At 42.0% G+C, this 22162-nt stretch overlaps 2 protein-coding genes across 6 annotated transcripts in view; both read right to left on the bottom strand.

The window, feature by feature from the left end:
• The window catches only part of IL18R1 (interleukin 18 receptor 1), a 36617-nt gene extending 27865 nt beyond the window's left edge, over window positions 1–8752 (bottom strand). The window contains exons 1-4 of one of the 4 annotated variants that reach the window (XM_028103893.2): window positions 8061–8150; window positions 3360–3469; window positions 2114–3073; window positions 1680–1765 (exon numbers count right to left, since the gene is read on the bottom strand). In XM_028103893.2, coding sequence (XP_027959694.1) covers window positions 1680–1737 — 58 coding nt within the window. In that variant the 5' untranslated portion in view covers window positions 1738–1765; window positions 2114–3073; window positions 3360–3469; window positions 8061–8150. Of the gene's footprint in view, window positions 1–1679; window positions 1766–2113; window positions 3074–3359; window positions 3470–8060 lie in introns of all 4 variants that reach the window. The other 3 variants (XM_028103889.2, XM_028103892.2, XM_088026603.1) reach the window with 3 other exon arrangements.
• A 463-nt stretch (window positions 8753–9215) lies between these two features.
• IL33R (interleukin 33 receptor) overlaps window positions 9216–22162 on the bottom strand; it is a 38448-nt gene continuing 25501 nt past the window's right edge. For both annotated transcript variants that reach the window (XM_028104093.2, XM_028104094.2), the window contains exons 10-12: window positions 18125–18271; window positions 16993–17160; window positions 9216–14497 (exon numbers count right to left, since the gene is read on the bottom strand). In XM_028104093.2, the coding sequence (XP_027959894.2) occupies window positions 14112–14497; window positions 16993–17160; window positions 18125–18271 (701 nt within the window). In that variant the 3' untranslated portion in view covers window positions 9216–14111. The remainder of the gene's footprint in view (window positions 14498–16992; window positions 17161–18124; window positions 18272–22162) is intronic.

The following is a 22162-nucleotide window of genomic DNA, read 5'->3' as shown; positions in this document are numbered from 1 at the left end:
ATGTCTGTGTTTGGAAATGTCTTGAGTTTGGATAATAAATAGGATACTGTCATTCAACTTCTACTAGATTAAATGAATCCTCACGTAGAATATTGTCATATTTGCCCAGAGTGAACCCTTTATGAAAGGTGCTCTTCAGATACCTAAAAGGACAAAGAGCTGGGACCTTAGTAACCTTATAGAATAGGCTGTGTGACTAGTTTTGAGCCTGAAACATGTTTCACTGTAACTTGGGGGCAAGGTTATTAGTGTGTGTCTACAGAGCAAGGTATCCACAATGCACACTTCCCTGCACCTTGCTTTTTCACCCTGCAGTTTCTAAAAGATTAGTCATCTGGCATCAAGAGGAGCAGATCTACCTCCTTCCTTTAACATCTGGGTAGTATTGCACTGTCAGGATCTCAACAAAAGTGGACCCACTTAAGTAAATATTGGACTGGAGTTATTTGAAAGTATCAATAATTTAAATTCCCTATCTCTTCAGCAGTAATTCTGAAAGTAGGGGATATGGGCTTATGTGTTACCCTCTCCTAATTAACAGATCAAGGCAAATCAATACTTGTGTTCCCACCTTCTCCTCCAAAGCATAAGGAGAACCTTGCTAATCAGTCATGAATCTCTTCTCCAAAGGATCCTGATGAAGCCACGGAATCCTTCTTGATAAAAGTCTCCAAGCCATCACTGCTAATCAGTTAAAACTGGTACCTGCCACCTGATATAAAGCCTGCTTGTTTTCCCTAGTCTATGCGGTCTTTCTTATGTATTCCTTCTAACTCAAGTACTTCCCTCAAGACCTGTAAGGCATTCCCACTCACTGTCTTCACTACCTAAATAATGAGATGAATCTTGGCCTTCATGTTGGGAGAAAAAGAATGTGTGTAAAACTTTCTAAAAATCAATAATAAAGATGGCTGGGCGCCTGGGTGGCTCAGTTGGTTAAGCAACTGCCTTCGGCTCAGGTTATGATCCTGGAGTCCCTGGATCGAGTCCTGCATCGGGCTCCCTGCTCGGCAGGGAGTCTGCTTCTCCCTCTGACCCTTCCCCCTCTCATGTGCTCTCTCTCTCATTCTCTCTCCCTCAAATAAATAAAATCTTTAATAATAATAATAATAAAGATGGCTGTGAACTCTTCAGTTTTAAATAACATAAAGCAGATTTTCATCTCAGACAAATGTAATTTGTTTCCAGATACAATCCTGTTTTCTCTGCATAAACTCAGAAGACTAAATCTTTTCCTTTTCAGTAATCCCACATGATTCTTTACTTGATTTCATTTCTTTTTTTTTAAGATTTTATTTATTTATTTGACAGAGAGAGAGAGAGAGAGAGTGCACAAGTAGGCAGAGCGGCAGGCAGAGGGGGAGGGAGAAGCAGGCTCTCCGCTGAGCAGGGAGCCCTACGTGGGGCTCGATCCCAGGACCCCGGGATCATGACCTGAACTGAAGGCAGCCACTTAACCGACTGAGCCACCCAGGCGCCCCTTGATTTCATTTCTATGAAACTTTTCTTCTCTACGACAGGGACACCATATGGTTGGTAATTTTCAAAGTAAAATCTAAAACCATTAATTTTAATAAATTCAGCATCCTCAATAGCCACCTCCACATAAAGAAGTGAAACCTTGATATTCCCTCTAGATGACCCATGAAGTATGCTTGTGAATGATTATATTCACTTACCTGAGGTTCTTGTAAACATAAGTGCCAAAAGTGTCAAGAGTAGTTCTATACGATGCATCTTGAGGATTCTGCTTCCAGTAGTTTCTCTGGAAAACAGAGTAAGACGGGTTTAGCCAAAACTTGCAAATAAACATACACCTGTAGCATGAAGGAGATTTTTTTAAAAAGATTTTATTTATTTTAGAGACAAAGAATGAGAGACAGAGAGCACGAGAGGGAAGAGGGTCAGAGGGAGAAGCAGACTCCCCGCTGAGCAGGGAGCCCGATGCGGGACGCGATCCTGGGACTCCAGGATCGTGACCTGAGCCGAAGGCAGTCGCCCAACCAACTGAGCCACCCAGGCGCCCATGAGGGGGGTTTTTAAAAATCTTCTGGCACACAGACTTTTAAAAAAATCAGTGCAGTTAAGTTTTCATATCCCTTAATATACTCACCAAGCATTCTCAGAACTTTCAGCCACACAGAATTCATAAAATTTCAAGGTAATGAATTTCGGCATCCAGAAAGAAATTCCTAAGAATGCAATTTTCCAATACAAAAAAGTCTGCTGTATGTCAGGCCTGTTCTACTAAACCTTACCTCAAAGGTCAAAGTTGAGACCAAAAATATTTCCAGAAAATCTACTGTTCTATGAATAGACAGTCTGTGATACATCGAGATGTGTATGGCAGGTCTGCCCATGTAAGGATGTGTGTGTGTGTGTGTGTATGTGTGTGTCCTTTTTTCTCTCAACACACCAAAATGCTCATCATGATCTTCATTTGTGGCTTGAATTTTTAAATATCCATCTTCCTTCTTCAGAACTAAGCTCTTCGTAACTTAGGAACTGAGTCTGTTTTGTTCATTATTGTATCACTGGAGTCCAGAACAATGCCCAGCATAGAGTAAGCACTAATACTTGTTACAGAGGAATAGGTGTATGGATGTGTGTGTGTGTATTTACACACACATGCCCACGTGCGTTTATTTTAGGGAAACAGAGAAAGCAGGAGTTTCCTACACTCCAAATGCCTAATCTACATGGACTCAAAACTATGTTGAATTTCAGTCCTACTCCAATACATATTTTAGCCTATGAATTACAGATTTAGAGAGTAAAATGGGGGAAAGTGGCAGTGAGTCTCTGACACCAAGTGTGAATATTTCATAAGCAATCCCATGTTCCTTGCATCGCGCACACTGAAGCTAGAGCCTTGACTAGCTGTGCGACCTTAGGCAAGTTACTTAGAAGTATCAGATCCTACCTGCTCATTCCCAAAATGGAGATGAATAACAAGGCCTATTACCAAAATTATTGAGTGATTAGATGAACTAGTGTAACGAAGGCTTTCTGGATGCATGCTAGCTCCTCAGTCCCAGATAATTCTGTTACCAACTTCCACTCACCTCCCGTACTAAAAAAAAAAAAAAAAAGACTGTTAATGCCCAAATCCTGGATGAAGTTTAATGGCTAAGCTGTCAAACCATTTACATCAATCTTTATGAATAACATCACAAAGCATCTGCTGTAATTTCCAAGAGATAACAATCAATAAAGTAAAGACAAAAGAGTTAAGTACGTGTGGAAAGTACCAACTGTTCATAACCAAATTAGAATATTTCTATGGTTCTGTGGTTTGAACTCAACCCCCCACCCACGCACACATACACACATTTATTATTAACTATCCATTCTCTTACCTCAGGTAGAATGAAAAGTATCGTTTCCTCTGGCTAAGGTTGACACAGCCTTGTAAAGGGCACTGCCCTTTTGTTCTTGGTTTGGGTTTTTTGTTAATCTTCAAGGTCTACTGAGAGATAAAGTTTCTATGAAATAATCCAGCATTCTGATGAGTCACCTCTGAGTTTCAACATGAAACATGTTAAGATCCCAAATTAGCTGATATTGGCACTGCTCTGTGTATATATATAAATTTTAATGTACTTATTATGGATTTAAAAGATTAAGATATTAAATAATGGAGCTCATTTCCAAAAGAAAAGTTATTCTGGAAGTGTCACAGATACCCTAGTAAGTATTAATAAGATATATATAGGAGAATGTAAATATTAAATTTCTTTCATGAAGGAATTTGGGTTTTTTTTTTTTAGTGTTATGTTTGATATTGATTTTTTTTCTTTCCATAATTTTTAAATTTCTTTCTCTTTCTTTCTTTCTTTTTAAAAAAATTGTTTTGGGGCACCTGGGTGGCTCAGTTGGTTAAGCGACTGCCTTTGGCTCAGGTCATGATCCCGGAGTCCCGGGATCGAGTCCCGCATCGGGATCCCTGCTCAGCAGGGAGTCTGCTTCTCCCTCTGACCCTCTTCCCTCTCGCGCTCTCTATCTCTCACTCTCTCTCTCTCCAATAAATAAATAAAATCTTTTAAATAAATAAATAAATAATAAAAAATTGTTTTTGACTTCTTTAAAGTATTATAATGCCCAATATAGGACAGTATAAAATGAAGATTGAAAAGAAGAAAATGATCTCAATATGCATAATACTTTAACATGTTTCCTTGTACTTTTTCTTCATGATTTTCAAATAATTAAAATCTTCAAAAATGTTCACATCCTGCATTTTTCACTTAATCAATGAGCACTTCCCTGAGTCACAAAGATCTCTTTGTTAACATCATCTTAATTGCTCCATATATCCCTCGATATGGGTGTATTACAATCTATAAGATATATTTTATTACAAAATAACCCCCATGACTATCTTCTTGTGCTAGGTGGTACAGATCAGTTTTTGGATCACGGCCTCTGGTGCCCGACTGGCTGGATTTGAATTCTCATCTTACTCTTTACCAGCTGAATAACTCTGGGCAATTCACTTACCCTCCCTGCTCTTCAGTTTCTTTATCCAGGAAAGAGAGTAACAACACTACCCCCCAGAAGTGATGTGCAGGTTTTGTGAGTTTCTATTGCAAAGTATCCAGTGCATAATAGGTATCACTTCAATGTTAGTTATTTATCTACCTTTCTCATTATTTTCTTGGTGTTGGGACAATGGCAATACTATCTATAGGTCAAAGAATACATTTTAAATGTGATTAACATATACTATCAAACCACATTCCAGAAATGTAATAATTCATACTCCTCAGCTGTGCAAGATAATATCCATCTACCACACCCCCATAAGCATTGGGCGTTCAAATTCTTTAAAAGTAATTCCCTCTTCAAATTGGTAATGGTGTCTTGTGGCTTTTTTAAACCTGCATTTCTACTGGTATAAATAAGGCAGAATATTAAGCATGTAGTTTTTAGCTATTTTATTCCCGTGTGTATGAACTATCTTTTTATGCCTTTGGTCCAGTTCTTAGATATTTTAATGGTTTTTTTTTTCTCAAAGAGCTACTAATTACTTCTCTATAATTAATTAAAGAGTCCTGCTTTTCCTTTACAGTGTGCTGACAGCGCATAGTTACCACGTACGGGCCCTCTGCGAGCACTCCATGGAAATCTAACGGCATGACCCCTTGGATGCAAATACACGCACGCACGCACGCACACCACTCCCTCCTCTTCCACTGCGCTTTGTTTTTCCATTCATAGCACTTATCCCTAACTGATATACTTTATTTTATGTTTGTTTATTATTTGCTGAGTTGATGAATTCATTCAATTCATTAAATATATACAGTTTGGTGTCTTAGTCAATCATCTGATCCACTGTAACATCTGCATAATCTTACCTCCGAAGTGCTTCTTAAATCATGACATCTTGGAAAATATGTTTTAACAACTGATGTGAAGTCTAGGGCACTCATTCTCCCCTGGAGCTTAAATAATAATAATAATAACGCCTGGGTCCCCAGCCAGACACCTGAGGTACCGCCTGGACATTCTGATTGCTACAAATCTCCCAGGTGATTCTAATATGCAACCAAGGTAGGGAGACACTAATCTAGGGGACTTATTTGTATGCCTAAAAGTAAATTTAATGTATCGTAAGTATATACATTTAACAAGTTCCTATTTAAGAGATATTAAGTATCTGTACATACATACGCACGTATATATGTAAGTATGTATGTGCACACACAAAGAACACTCACAAACTTCCCCTAACTCACCAAGTGGCATGATGTTTTCTCTAAATGAAAAAGGTTCTCTTCTAAAAATTGTGTGACCTGGGGTGCTGGTCAGATACAAGCCAACTGTTCTCTCTGACCCCCGAGGTGGGACAGTCCGGGCCCCTGCAGATTGTCTGAATGCTCATCTCCTGAGCCCCTGGCCCTGCCCACCTGCCCTGTTTATAGACACCACCCTGAACAAAGTGACCATCCTCTTAAAAAAAAAAAAGTAATTCACAGAAACCCATAGTTGTGAGGCTACTTCAAAGTCCTTTCTGCTAAGGCAGCTGGGACCGGACCAGGTGAACCGGTCCGGATTGTAGAGAGTGACACTGACTGACACATGAATCGATGTGGATTGGCTCAATGTAAGTCACTCTTACCAGCAAAACATAATTGAGCACCTCCTAAGATAAAGTGCCTTGATGAAAATCTTAACACCAGTGATTTTTAAAATAATTCCCTCTCTACAGTGTTCGATGCCTAAGTGTTTCACTCACCAATTGAGATGATGAAACTACCAATGCAAAGAGGAAAAAATGATCTGGGACATAAAACACACACACACACACACACACACACACACACACGCTTCCGCTTTTAAGGAAAGCAGCATTTACGCTGAATTAGGTTTCTCATCTGCAAGACCAGGAACATCATTCCGACTTCAGAGTCCTGCCACACAGATATGTGTTGGTATCCTGATGCCTCCCCCACCTCCTCCTGTGCACGTGCTAGTCTTGCTCCCCGAACCTTCTCGCTTCTAACTGCGGGGTCCCTGCAGTCCTTACAACCTGGCTCTATGGTTGCCTTCTCAAGGAAACTCTCTGACTGCTAGTGCCCCAAACAGCCTTTGTCCACATCTGCGCCACACTGCATTCCCATTATTCCTGGATCCATCCCCACTCCCTGGGAGCTCCCTGAGGGCAGGGACCCTGTCTTTCCGTGTTCCCAGACCAGAACCTGCATACACCCGGAGTCTCCCAAATTTACACCCCCCAAGCCATTCAAGGCCCTCGGGTTGAGAAGTGTGCCCCAGATCCCAGCACTGCATAGCACCAAATGAGTGTTTGCTGAGGTTGCCAAGAAGAGAACAAGGGAAGAGGATGAAATTAATACCATAACCTCAGGAGTCTAGACCTGACTGGGATCACCCAGTCATTACTTTGTCTCATAACTGCAATGCAACTTGCTTGGGGTTCTAACTCCTGGAAGCACCTCGAATTAAAAGCAAAGGTTTTGGAATCAGAGAAATTTTGGTGTGAATCTGTGATCTATTAGTAAGCTGGATGCCCTTGGATAAATTCCTAAACATCTCTGTGCTTTGATTCTCTCCCCTTTACTAAGCATAATGATAGTGCCTATGTCTTTTGGCCTACAGGAAGATTATGTGAAAATAATGCATCTAAAAGTTTTCTACACCATGTCAGACAAGTGCTTAATTAGTAAAAACTACCAATTACTTTAGCTGTTCTCCCTTTTTCAGAAAAAAAGAAATATTGGCAAGTTTTAACCTCTGAAATTATACTATCAGGGAAAGTCAATGATGCTGGCTCACCAATTCGTGTGTGTGTGTGTGTGTGTGTGTGTGCGCACATATATGTGTGTGTATTTACAGACACGTGAACATATATGTATACACACTCAATATTTAAAACTATATATACACAGATGTATATACATGTATATCTGCATGTATACATACACATACACAGTCCTTACTTCTGATGGTTCCACTTGTGATTTTTTGATTGATGGTGCAAAAGAGATACACATTCAAGTGGAAACCATACTTTGGATTTTGAATTTGGATTTTTTTCCCAGGCTAGTGATATGCCCTATGATCCCCACTAGCCGCAACTCCCCAGTCTGCCTGAGGATCATGACGGTGAACAACAGATACACTTACAACCATTCTGTACCCATGCAACCATTCTGTTTGTCCCTTTCAGTATATTATTCCATCAATTAAACGAGATACTCAACAGTTTATTATGAATTAGGCGTCATGTTAGAGGATTTTGCCCAACTGTAGTTTAATGTAAGTGTTCTGAGCACCTTCAAGGTAGGCTGGGCTAAGCTACGATGTTCAGGAAGTTAGGTGTATTCAATGCATGTTCCAGTAGTGAATATTTTCAATTTAGGGCGGCTTTTTCAGAACTACCCCCATCATAAGTGGAGGAAAATCTGTGCACATAAGGGCACACATTTTAACCGATCTTGTTTTCAGAACCCCTGCGGGTTGCCCCTTGCGGGGCGTGCTGGCGGCAGAGAGTAGTGGGGAGGGTGTGCGCCCGGCAGCGGGGCGCCGCTTCTTACCTTCAGAGGGGAGTCCCCCGAGGCTGGGCGGGGCGGCAGTCCCTCCTCCACTCTGGTCGCGACGACGGAGGTAGGAGTTCCAAAAGCAGGAGAGAAACGGCAATCCGCTGCCTCCCTAGCACTGGGAAACACGAAAGGAACGAGAGGAGCCGCAAGTGTGATTAAAGATGTAAAGCTACTAGAGAAGGTTGGGGAAAGAGAGAGAGAGAGAGAGAGAGTGGGAAAAAAAAAAAAAAAGAACAGAGTAAGAAGAAAGAAAAGGCGTCTGGCAGCCGCGGAGGCTGTGGGGGGCACGCAGCTCCGTGTCCGCAGTGCTAGGAGGGGCGCTGCTCCGTCCCGCGGACCGTCCCGGGTCTGGGATGATCCAATCAGAGATGCTCCTCGTCGGGGTTTTCTCCCGGGGAGGGGCTGGGGGCCGGGAACCCTCCCGGTTTGCGGTGTTCCTCGGTGGGGGGTACGCCCGGTTTCGAGCCCTTTGGCTCCGGGGTGCTCCTGGTCTGGGGCGCCCCTCGCAGCGTGCCAGGGATATGGACTCCTCCACCTGGGCGCCCCGCCTCTGAGTTCCGGGAGCCGCTCGATCGCGGGCGCGACCGCACGCAGCTGGAAAATCCGGCGCCTCGCCCTTGCGCCGAGGTTGACTGTGGTCCCAGCCGCGCGCTGCAAGTTTCGGGAGCTCCCGGGCGGTGGGCGGTGTCCGAGGGACCTGCCGGGCCCCGGGCGCTCGGTGCTGCTCCTTGCGCACCCTACAGGCCCACGGAGAGGTTTGCACTAGAGTTAGGTGGGGAGGGAATCAGCCTGCACTGGGCAGAGGGGCCCTGTCTTTGGTCAAGGGGAAGGAGCTGGGGAGGGCTGCAGACAAGAAAGAGGCCAAGGAAGAGCCCCAAAGACAGAGGACGGTTCCCTGAGGTCGTCCAAAGTGAGGAGGACGCCGTTCTCTGAGGCACTCAAGTCTCAGATCTGTGCTGAGGCCTTCTGCTTAGGCTGGGGGTGGGGGTGGGGTTCTCTCTTGGGAAGTAATAGAGAGGGGGCAGAGGTGTTGAATTGAGATTTTAAATTGTTTAGAAGAAAAGGAGGGCAAAGGAGAACATGTGTTTCAAGGTTTTTATAGTGTGGTAGAACTCAGGATACATTTTTAGACTGGTCTGTAGTAGGATCTGTCCAACAAGAGTGAAGAATGAAACCCATGACAGGGAGAGGGTTTAATGAGACAGTGATTTTCATCCTTTTTATTCAGGCAAAATAGTTCATCATATAATGAAAGAGAAAGATCATACAATTATCTCAATAAACACAGTAAGAACAAGCATTTGACAAAATTCAATAGCCTTTCTTCATTCATAACACTAGGAATACTGAAAATAGAAAGGAACATCCCTAACCTAATTAAGAATATCTATAAGAAGCCTGCAGGTAACTTCATCATTGTTAAGATAGCTATTCTGCACAAACTGTGGAGTTTATAGAGTCTATACATTTTTAGGCTCTATAGGTTATAGAGTCTGTATTTTTCATGCAATCCAAATCCCAGGAGGAATTTTCAAAAAAAATTGAGAAGTTGTTACTAAAATTTATGTGAAAATGCAAATGACCTAGAATAGTTAGAACAATCTTGGGAAAAAAGAACAAAGTTAGAGGATTTATGCTGACTTGTTGAGTAAGGCAATACTAATCTTGACAGTGTGATATTTGCATGAGTATATAAATGGAAAATAATAGAAAGTAGAGTAATAGACCCACACATATATAGCCTATTGATTTTTGACCAGGCACCATGTCAATTCAATAAAGAAAGAGAAGTCTTTCACAAGTATAGTGGAGCAACTGGCATATCTCTATGGGGGAAAAAGAATGAAGGTTGACCCTTACCTCATCCTATATGCAAATATCATAGACCTACGCCACCATAGACCTAAATATAAAATCTGGAACCATGAATATTTCATAAAGATACATGGGAGAATATCTCCAGACCTTTAAGTTAAAACAAAACAAAACAAAACAACTTAGATAAGACACAGAAAGTGCTAACAATATAAGGAAAACTGATCAATTTAGTGTTATCAAAATTAAAACCATCTGCTAATACCATTAAAAAAATGAAGAGGTAAGAAGGTAAACCTGGAAAAATTGTCACCTTACATCTATCTGAAAAGGAATTGTATCCAGAATATATTAAAAAATTTCCACACATCAACAACATGAAAAACAACACAATTTTAAAATGTGTAGAAGATTTTACTTTCACTGAGTGATACATGAATCTTCCTGATGAATAAGAGCATGAAAAAGGTTCAACATCATTAATCATCAGACAACTGCAAGTTAAAACCACAATGAGATTCTTTTAACACCCACTGAAATAACTAAAATTCAAAGAAACCTGACAGTACCAATCATCGGTGAGGAGTTGGAACAAGAGCGGTCTCGTACATGACTGGAGGAAAAGTAAAATGGTACAATTAGTTTGCCAATTTGACGATTTCCTAAAAGGGACCACTCTATCGAGCCAAGAGAAATAAGAGCACATGTCCACAAGAATGTTCACAGTCTCCATATTCACGATAGGTACCATGTGAAACAACCCATACGTCAATCACCAGGGAGAGGTTAAACTGTGTACAGCCACACAATGGAATACAACTCGGTAACACAGAGGAACAAAGTATGGACACATGCAAAATATGGATGCAACTCCACAACGTTATGTTGTGTGGAAGTAGGGAGTCCCAGTGCTCCTTCTCTGACTTTATTGATAGAAATTTCAAGATCTGACAAAATTAACCCATGGAGATAGAAATCAGAACATTGTTTGCCTCTCAGGAAGGAGAGGGATTGGCTGGGAAATGGCAGGATGGGACTTTCCCGGGGGGTGATGGAAATATTTCTCCTTTTTTAAAAGATTTATTATTTATCCCTCTATTTTAGAGGGAGAGAGAGGGCATGAGTGGGGAGAGGGAGGAGGGGGAGAATCTCAAGCAGACTCCCCACTGACTGGGGAGCCCAACGTTGGGGCTCGAGCTCATGACCTAGGAGGTCATGACCTGAGCCAAAATGAAGACTAAGATGCTTAACTGACTGAGCCACCCAGGCTCCCCTGGTGGAAATATTTCTACCTTGTTTGGGATGGCAACTACACGGGTATATGTAATTGTCAAGACTCATCAAACTTAGGATCTACATTTTATCGTAGGCAAATCTGACTCGAGTAAGGGCAATTCCTTGTGTTTTTATAATTCACCAGAATTTTTACCAGGGTCCTACGGTAGGTACCCCATTGGTTTTGGCTGAGTTCATTTTATTCACACTACCTTGTGTGGTAGGCGAAGCATCTGTTACTCTCGCCGCACAGATGAAGAAACCGGGAGAGGTCTGTGGTGCCAGAGAAGCCAGACTTCTGGCGGTTCTGCAGCCTCTCTGTGAGCAGGCGCTTGGAATCAGCCTCCTGGAGCTGAGAAAGCCCTCAGAGCTCTTCTCCTCCATCCTCCCATGTTTTAGTTGCAGAAACTGAAGCTCAGGTGACTTGGGAGGTGATGTGTAAGTTTGGGAAAAGAAGTCCTGGAGAAGTGAGCTCAGCAATGTGCGAGTTTGCCCTGGGGCCAGCTCTGTCTGGGTTCTGTGAAGTGTTTCCCTCATCCCTCTGGGTTTCCTCAGTGGATTCAAACCCCATAAGGTCAATAAGGAGTGTGCCTGATTCCCCTGTGTACCCCTCCACCGCCCTTCCTTTCCCTGCCCCTCTCAAAGAGATATTCAGCTCATGTTCAAAAAATGCAAGCGCTAAATATTTGCAAAGCAGCTTACAATATAGACAGTTAAAATATAGTTAAAAATAAAATACGTCAAAAACAGGAAAGAGATTATTAGAACTTCCTTGTTATAGCCTACATGCTTGCTGGAGAAAGAGCCCAATTTTGGCTCTATGCATTCAAGTAGCTAAAGTAAAGAGGAAAATAAAATCAGTTCCAAAATTCTCTATGTCCACAGATCAAAAACAGGTCTGTAAGTCTCGGTGGGTGGGGAAGCAGGATTAAAGGCACATCTCTTCCTGATGGTATTACTCACAGTCACACAGCTGGTTGATAGCAGAGGATGGCTTGTTGATTCCAAATTATGTGATGTTAACTAATCAACTAGAGGGCATCCTTCCCACAGGTTAATTGTTTTAGTAGTTCAATAAAATCAAATATCAACATATAAAAGCACAATAACCAACCAGAGTAGGGGAACCAGATTTAGCAAATAAAAATACAAGAGTCCCAGCTAAATTTGAATTTCAGATCAATTTCAGATGAAATTTCATTCTTTGAATTCAACTGATGTCTTGTATTTTATCTGGCAACCTTAATCCGGGGAGTATAGATTTAGATTATACCGTATATAGAGGGATGGGTAACTACAGATTCTTTAGGCAACCTTACAGAAATTTCTTTTCAGGCATTGAATGACAGTTCAAAATTACACTCCTTGTCAAGGGTCTGGCATGTAGTTTTCTTTTGCAGTTAAATCCCAAATCATAGGGGCGCCTGGGTGGCTCAGTAGGTTAAGCGTCTGCCTTTGGCTGAGGTCATGATCCCAGGGTCCTGGGATGGAGGTCCCATGTCTGGCTCCCTGCTCAGTGGGGAGCCTGCTTCTCCCTCTCCTTCTCCCTCTGCCATTCCCCCTGCTTGTTCTTGCTCTCCCTCTCTCTGTCAAATAAATAAATAAAATAAAATAAAATAAAAAAACCAAACCCAAATCATACACTTTTTGAAGCAGCTCAGCTGAGGGTAGGATCTCCATCCACTTGTAAAATCTGAACTCTTGACAGGACTCCCAGGCCGAGAAGACACTGCTGAGTTCTGGATCCACAGTGGGACTCTGTGCCCCTTGAGGACATTTGAACTCCTTTAGGGAATTAATGGGAGTGGCCTTGACCGTGCACCTTAACCTTCACTTTTGCCAAATGGTTCTGCCAAAATGCCCTACTGATTTCATAGAAATGTCACAACAAACCAGTTCCTCAAATTAAAAAAACAACAACAACTTATAATTGGGAAATCTAAGATATACTGACATGGTCACTGAAGAATTACTTATAATGATGGCCGTTTAAATTCAACACAGCTCAGATATACAATGATAACTAATGAGGCACATCAGCTGTGGCACAACCATGAAATAGAATTCTATGAATATTTAAAATGTTAAAATTTAAGTGACACATCAAATGTTTTTACCATGATATAAAATAGAAAAATATGTAAAACTACATGCTGTGGGAGCTCAGCTACATAAACGGTATGTTGCAGCACAAATTCAATTTTTTTTCAAATACTAAATTTACCACAACGTTTAAAACTCATTATCTTAGGATGATGGATTTATGGATAATTTTTGCTGTTTTCTTCTTTCATATTTTCTGTTCTTCCGTAACTTTTAGAGTGAGAAAAAACATATTTCTAAAGAGAATGAACATCTCTGTAAGAAATTTTAGAACCGCAAAAACTTGATCATAATGGTAACCGGATAAGTCCCTCCAATAACATCGACAACATTGGGATGATAAAACCTAGCATCCAGTCAAATAAAATGTAATAAATTCTGGTCTGTTGGGAATGAGATGCACTGCTAATATTCTGCTTGTGGGAATCTGAGTGTTCTTCAAGGTTACATGAAAATTTAGCTCTAACACTTCCAGTTTGAAGTTCCAAAGTTCCACATGTAGAATATTGACAAGGAATCAAGAGCAGGAGAACAGGAAAGAGAGAGAAAGAGGGGGAAAAAAGCATAATGAAAGATCCTAGGCCACATGGAGAAAAACCAGCAAAAGAGGAAAAGGAAGGAAAAGTGGGGTGAAGAGAGGGGGATGGAGGATAAAAATTTCTGGGCATTTTGCATCCCCCCAGAATCAGGAAAATGGAAGTAAAGTTGCTAGATGAAACTGGAGGCCTGCACACTCTTAACATCCCCACTCCTCATGGCTCTGCTCTGGTGTCCTGTCCAGTGGCGTCATCCAGCAAGGAAGAGTTCAGGTCAATGGAAATCAGGTGCATTATCAGCACATCAAAGCAAACCTTACTGCCCCTGGGCACTCAGGGAAGCCAAACTGGGTATCTTCTCTGGCGGTTTGTATGGCACAGGCATGTGGTACCTCACGTGCTTCCAGAATTTGGAATTCGGGGACCGTTTGTTGGCCACGTGGTCTTCCCTCCACTTGATGGTACCTTGCACTTCCATGAGATGCTTGAGGGAATCTTGCAGCTCCCCAAACTGCAGTCCACCGGGTTTGCTCAGAGCCTCCAATTCTATAAGAATCACCTTGGAGTCATTCTGGATGAGGGCGCTGTGCAAGGCAATCTCCTGCTCGTAGGCAAACTCCCTGCTTTGCTCCATCTCAGGAGTCAGGATAAAAATCTGCCGCCGACTCTTTCGTATGTTGCTTTCCACTGCAGCGGCTGCATCTGGGAATAAAAGACAAAGATCACATTTCCTGTTGCTGCATTTTTAAGTCTAATGCTTTGATCATAAATGTTCTGAACTTAAAAAAAAAAAAAAAAAAAACATTATGGTTTCAATCCGGCATGACATTCTGACACTGATCAGTTCTTCACTCAGGAAAGGGGGAATGGGCTTGGATGGACCACCTGTTATGTTCGACTTACCCATCTCGCTGTGAGCAGCACATCAGTCCCAAGCCCCTCTTCCTTACCATGTAGATCAGTCCTAACTAAAACAGAGTCTTTGGAGTTAAATGGCAGCTACGTAGAGATATTTAGTGGGAGAATTAGAATTCAAGTTCATTAGCTACATATTATCTTCTTAGAATATTAGCTTATGTGTTTTACGAGGGCTTAGTACTTTCACTCTTAGGAACCCTTGCTCCTCTGAACTGACTAAAGTCTCTAAGGGAGTCCTAGAGTCACATCATTCCCCAATATCTCTGTTTGAGAAGCTGATTTGATACAGACTAGAAAAAATCTTAAGGAAGACCAGATCCCCTTATCAAGTTAGAGTTTATACAGCATCAACTCCATGGTGATGGCAGGTAATTTCTGGGCAGACTTAGGAAGAATGTGTAAAATATTCAGCTCTCACAGCAAGGAGGGAACAGAGACAACAAAGAAACGCAACCACAAAGGAAACCACTCCAGATATTCTCAGAGGGTGGCAGCTGAAAGACTGCCAAACCATGTAGTGGGAACGAGGGAAATAAATGTTGAATAGTGCCAGGTAGAGACCTCAGGATCCTAACAGAAAACTTGGCACACTCAAAAGGACGGACTTAAGAGAGGTTAATGAAGGACAATTTGTAAAAGATGTGGGCAGAGCCAAGGGAAATCAGTGAGAGATGCCTCAGGACCCCAGCAGGCGAAATAACAGGGAAGGATTACCCTCCTCCAGGTGTGAAGGGGAGGAAACAGTTATGGAAGCTAATGAATATAAAGGCAGCTAAAGGAGCCCATGTTCTGGGAGAGAAGAGCCCAGCTACCCTGGCAACCTCACGGGATGCCTGCCTCTGAACTCCTGCCAGTGCTTCCATTGGCCAAACCCAGCAGGGGCGTGATGGATTCCATAATGACCAGCCCCCCCCAGGGCCACTAGATGGAGGGGGGCACAGAGTGGATTTGAAGGAGCGATCTTCCGGAAGTTAACTAGCATGGGAAGAAATACACTGATGCAGTCAGTCATGAACTCTTCCGGAGGGACGAATGAAGTTTGATGTTGTTTTGTTAGATCTGATCTTATTTTGGTTAAAGTAAGGTCAGAAGACATCCTTGAGGGAGGGGAAGTGGGAACGTCCCCTGGTGAAAAACAGCACAATGCAGGCCACGCAAGCTTGGGCCTCAGCGAGCTGGTGTTCACGTTGGGCTGGAGGGAGGTAAAACTAGAAATGAGGGCGATGGATCTGAGACGAAAGTGATGAAGGTTTGCAGCCAGATGTGGCAGGTGGTGTGACATTGCAAACAGCTTCCTGAGCAGATGTGTAACATGAAAAGAGCATTTGAGCACTGCGACTCATTTCTCTCTCCTGGAATGAGGAGCCGAAGGGAGAGCTGGAGGAGAAAGCAAGCCTCTAGAGAAAACTTGGATTCCATTTTCCTGAATTGTTCATTTTACAAGTCTCCCCCACCATTGTGGGGTGATTAACATTGCCCAAATATCCCAGGATGAACCAGATTCACCTGCTGTGTGTTCCTTTAAATCTCTAGATGCTTGAATCCCTCTTTGCAGTGGAAATGCCAGTTTAAATTCACAGTCTACTAAGCATTAACTTTAGTGGACTTACCCTCATGATGCTCCTGCTTCACTCACATTCCAAACACTTCTTGCTCTCTCAGGAATTTGAGAAGAGCTATAAGGACGGCTCATGGGTACTTGACATAAATATAGAGGGAGGAGGAGGAGAACAGCTACTGAGAGGCCAGAATTGTGACAAACTGTCAAAGGTACATGAAATCGACTAGGAATACTAAGAAACAGAAGACAGCTCTAGTGGTTGTTGTGAGAATATACATTTGCAATGTTTCTCCAATACAAGGAAAATCATAAAGACTCTCTGAATCCTTGCAAATATTTTAGCCAATGCCTCTGGATATTGGAACAAAATTCTTTGTTTTTTGAGTCTTCTTTTGGTTCATCTAGAAAGAATTAAGATATATGTCAGTTATCCCTAGTGGTGGACATGGGAAGTCAAGTAGGGGCAGTGCTTTGCTCAATCCACCTCGCCGTGTCTTCACATCACTGATACTCTTGTGAAGACCTCATGATCAGGTTGGCCATGGGAGCAAGAGAAACAAGAATGAGTATCTCCTTCTTCTGGAGAAATATTTAAAAACTCTGGTCTTAAGACCTGGAATAATGATTGTCTTATGCCCAACACAGGGGTAAGACCACCTATCTCTTGGCCTTCTGACAAATGTGAATTTCTGTCCTTGATGTATGTTGATAGTTTTACCTTCTCCAGGTAGCAGATCTCTCCCATAAATGCATAAGTTATAACCACATTTATTTTCAAGAACATCAGGCAGAATCTGGTGAACAAAGTGCCCCACGGCATTGGCCCTCTCGGGATTATTTTTATAGTTCCGTGGATAGATGACATAAGCATCGTAGATCTTTCCATCTGAAAATGAGAACAAGAAGTACAACTTTATTACTTGGCTCTGAAAATTCCCATTTGACTCTTCCTAGACATTCTTCACTGAACTTTATTGTTGTTGTTGCCTGTATCCTATCCCCCAAAATATTCTAGAATCCAGAGATGGTGACAAAAATCTACCGCCACCAAATATTATCAGAAAAATCCATCTTAATCCCAAGTTCCCCCCTTTACTGTCTCAGACTGAATGGTAGAGAATAGGCAAGAGTCAGTCCAGTTTAGCACCCACCATATTGTCAAATTTAATTAATAATTTATTGGTAAATATTTATTGTCATGGATAAGGAGTCTTCTGTTGTTTGGAGTCGATCTCAATTTTAGCTATTGTTTTCCCCTAACTTAGGAAGTGAAAATGCGAAAGGAGAATCAAATAATTAGCCCTCGTTGATTGGACCATATGGAAAATGTAAAGTATATCTGCCTCCAAAGGAAAGAATGTCTGATTTAGCAGGCATAAATGTATTCTTTCATGTGTATACTTATGCACATAGGTAGGACTCTTTATGGAGTGGGCTTTCTGGTAAAATACACCTGCATTCTGATGGCCCTTTCTAAGCTCTTCACATCTGGAAAGCAGGAACACTTTTGTTAATGTTTTGAATTCCATAAAGTTTTACCAATACACATTTTCCAGTATGTTTAAACATTTCTGGACTTCGGCTGATTCTGTTCTTGATTTAGTAGGAACAGTAAGCCTATTGGGGAAGAAATTTGAGCTGTTGAGATGAATCTCAGAACCATAAGGAGCAACAAAAAAGGATAGAGAACGGCCTCAGAGTGGACTGAAAAACAAAAAGATCTGCCGACAATAAGTTAGCAAGCAAAATCTGGGTTTAGTAGCATAGCTATTAAGGGATCAACAGACAAGTAGCCAACAGCCATTATGGATCCTTTTCTTTTGAAGAAAAAGGTGAAACTTGCCACTTACCATTCCTAGTTTTGTAAGATCTAGCTATTTCTCTCCAGAGCAGAATAACCTCAATCCAGAACACTTTCAGCGTTATCACCATGACATTGATTAGCATTAACAAGGTGCTAAATCCCGCCAGTATGTAGTAGGTGCTCTGCTGGTCATCTATTCAAAAGATAAGGGGAGGACAAAAATGATCACTATTATTACTAAAACACGGTAAAATAAACAAATGCATGTCTGCTGACCTCCACTGGGAGTACAAGAGACTCATACAAGAGATGCCTACCTGGGATTTTCATGGCTGCTTTAAGAATCAATAAGTGAACATTTGTTGAGCGCCTACTCTGGGTAAGGCAGCAGGCTAGGCATTGTAGGGGATTCTCAAAGCATAAAAGGTGTCGAGGGAAATGTAAACTTCACTAAGATAGGAGGTAAACATGTAATTTGAGCTGGCAGAGGCTTTTAGGAGTGCTCCCTCCATGCTAGGCTGGGCAGTGGAGCCTTCCTGCAGGAGGAGGGAAGTTTTATAGAACCGCAAAACAAGGAAAATGTACTCCTGGCAAGAGGGGCTGCTGTGAGCCCGAGGGCAGAGATGTGGTGTGCTCTCTGAGGAACTAGAGTAATCCAGTCTGGGGAATTAGTGGAAGACACAATAAGAAATGTGGTTCAGGGTTAGGTTCTGACCAGACTTGAGGCTCCCGTTAAGGCATTTTGCCTTTGTTCGGGAACGTTATGGGAGCCACTGAGAAGCGTTGAGTGGGGTGTTAACAATGAGAGGGGTTGACAAACAAGATTAATCTGAAGGTAGGGGAAGATTTGTCTATGTGAGAAGAGACCATAATTACTTAGAGGAAAATGGACAGGAAGTTTCTGCAATACTTGTGGTGAAAGATAAGGAGGGTTCAGACTCATGTAATAATGAGAAAGGAACGGATATGCCTGGTGTCGGGGCACTACGGAGAACGAATCAAAAGGTCTTGGGGTCTTACAGCATTGGAAAACAGGGAAGAGACAGGGGCCGTGTAAGTCTCTAAAGCATGATTGATGGAGAAGTCAGATTACTGGGGTTCTAGGTTCTAAACCCACCCCCTACTCTTCTCATCACCGAACTGTGTCACATACTCACTGCTTCACAAAGTGCATGCACAAGATGGTTCCCGATTTCAAGGACTTGTAACGGATATGCACAAATTGAATACAAGAGTTGTACTCATTAATGGTATTTTTGGCTATCTTAAGTTTCCTTCTCTCTTTAGAATTAACTGTCCTCTTACAAGTAGTTGCACTTAAAGAAGACTCTCAAAGGAGATTTGTCTCTTATAGCGTTCTCCCTGCATTTTTTGTCTGAAGTCTCAAAGCAAAGCGGTCCCGGTCTTGCCATAGAAAATCATTCATCCGTATTCACAGATTCCCCCCATAGCTCATCAGCATCCTGAGTATCCAGCCCTGTGAAATCAAGAATGGCCAAGGCGAAGAGATTCAAAACCAGAGGGCAATGGAGGAGGCCTGTTACTGGAAATTGGCAGAGAGCTTACTACCTGCACTGTCATCAGTATAAATGATAAATACTCCCTAAGGAAAGCATTTCGACGGGATTCGCCTCCAGCTCACTCTCTCTAAAAGTCCTATCTGGGGGCGTCTGGGTGGTTCAGATGGTTAAGTGTCTGCCTTCGACTCAGGGCATGATCCCAGGGTCCTGGGATTGAGTCCTGCCTCGTGCTCCCTGCTCCACGGGAGGCCTGCTTCTCCCTCTCCCTCTACTGTTCCCCCTGCTTGTGCTCTCTCGCTCTCTCTGTCAAATAAATAAATAAAATCTTAAAAAAAAAAAGTCCTATCTGGATACCCTCTGGGAACCCACATTTCTGGGGGAGATCGTGGTGAAGTAACTGCACGTATGGCTGGCTGCCTCCACTGGGAGGAAAGAAGTTAATCCAAGACAGTAAAGAAAGTTGAAGTTCAATATCTTTCTGTTCATAACTTTATACCTGTATAAATAATTTTGTATGTGGTGACTAAACATTAAATACTTTCTGAAAGTGTTTAAAAACAAGAAAACACTGCCTAAGTTTGAGTCCTGGCTCTAACTCTTATTTGGTAAGTTCTTCAACCTCCTCTTGCTTCAGTTTCCTTATCTGCAATATTGGATGGTAGTAACAGTCTCTTCCTCGTGGAATATTGATCAAATAAATAAGAAAGAAATGGAAAATATTTAGACAGGTCCAAAGGAAACAATGAATAAATGTGTACTACTATTACTATGAGTGTCAAGTATTTATTTAATCACGGGAACATAAGCTTTTAAAGTTCTTGTTGTTGAAATTCGAGATACTGTAATTTATTTTGTGATGAGAAACAAAGGAATTCACTGTGACAAACTGCTGTAGCAACAGTTTTTGTTTAATGTACACAGTTGTCAAAACAGAGTGTAACCATGTTATTTAAAGAAAACCAGGGGAAGGGTAGCACATACAAATAAACTAGAAGGAAAAAAGTCACCAAGTACATGTAACATGAAAACAATTCCAATACACAGGTCATCAGAGAACATTCAAAAAGTGACAACGTAAGCAAGGCATGGGGACATCGAGGCAATGGCAGCTCTGGTGGTGGGGGGGGCAGGGGGGCAGGGCACAGCTTCCCCTCTCTTTGGGGATCCACTGTGCCAGCTACCACCACCAGACTGCCCTGATATTACATTATGATGTGGTCCATATGTCCTGGGGCGACTCTGTTATTACTGGTAGAAACCTGGCAACCCATGGAACTCGATAGCACTCAATGTCATGATTCTGTTTGTTTGATAAAAACTTATAAATCAGTGGTTTAAGTCTAAATTAAAGGGAAAATTCCAAGCATGACCTCAGGCAGAGACTTAACATGAACACATCAAATTGGTGGTCTGCTTATCTATCACCCCCGATTTTTTTTCATCACATTGTACCTCTGTGTGTTTATCCAAATCAATCTGGGCTCTATCCCACTTGGGGGTATAAACTGAGGGCTTAACTCTCCCTTTGGCTACGTGACAAACACATTAAATAATTTCCACGTAGTTGTGCGTGGAGTGACAAGTGTAAAAATACCATATTTTTCTCCCCACCCATTTATACTAGATTCAATGCTTCGTCTAACAAACAAGATGTCTTTGCCTGGAAATGCAAACAGGAGAGGAAGTTGACAGGTGCTCAGGAAGGAAATGTTTGTAAAACTATTTTTGCTGACATCATTGCATGCAATGACATACCAAGGGAGTGGGAGGAAGAAGCAGTCTTCGCCCCCAGAGGAGGAGTATGTCATCACTGACACTGGTTAGTGATGTCTGGGTAAGGTGATGATTAAAAGCACAATGACTCTGGGGTGCCCAGTTGGCTCAGTCAGTTAAGCATCTGCCTTCAGCTCAGGTCATGATCCCAGGATCCTGGAGTTGAGCCAAGGGTCCTGGGGTCAAGACCTGCATCAACCCCCGTGTCAGGCTCCCTGCTTAGCAGGGGAGTCTGTTTCTCCCTTTCTCTCTGCTCCTTCCCCCGCTCGTGCTCTCTCTCTCGCTCACTCACTCACTCTCTCTCTCTCTCTCTCAAATAAATAAAGAAAATCTTTAAAAAAACCCACAATGACTCTTAGATGGTCTTATTGCTGTTTCAGATTCTTTACAATGTGTCTTCTTATTACCTGTACCCAAGACAGATCATTCTCTGCACCTTGCTTCCATATGCTGCTGATTATTTGTGAAAGAGAATGTTACATTGTAAAAGATTATATATAGTGTCTGAACGTGATCTACTGAAGAGTAGTCAGTTTCCTATTTTTGTTATAATTATATTTTATTGCATCAAATTATAATGAAGTCATTAAAGGCATGCTAGATTCAGATAAAACTAACCAATTTGGCCTTTCCAAGTTACTGGGAAGGTTATCCACCCTAACAAACATAAATGTAAACTGTTGCTTTGTTGAATAATTAGGCCTTATAGCTAGAGCAATGGAAATGTACAAAAATCGTTTTCCTTGATAACTTTGGTATGCGTTCATTTATTCATTCAACAAATTGTTATT

Source organism: Eumetopias jubatus, unplaced genomic scaffold (assembly GCF_037043125.1).
Source record: "Eumetopias jubatus isolate StellerSeaLion01/CBP00866 unplaced genomic scaffold, mEumJub1_p1.0 scaffold_9, whole genome shotgun sequence".
NCBI lineage: Eukaryota > Metazoa > Chordata > Mammalia > Carnivora > Otariidae > Eumetopias > Eumetopias jubatus.
This window is presented reverse-complemented; position numbering and strand designations above follow the sequence as displayed.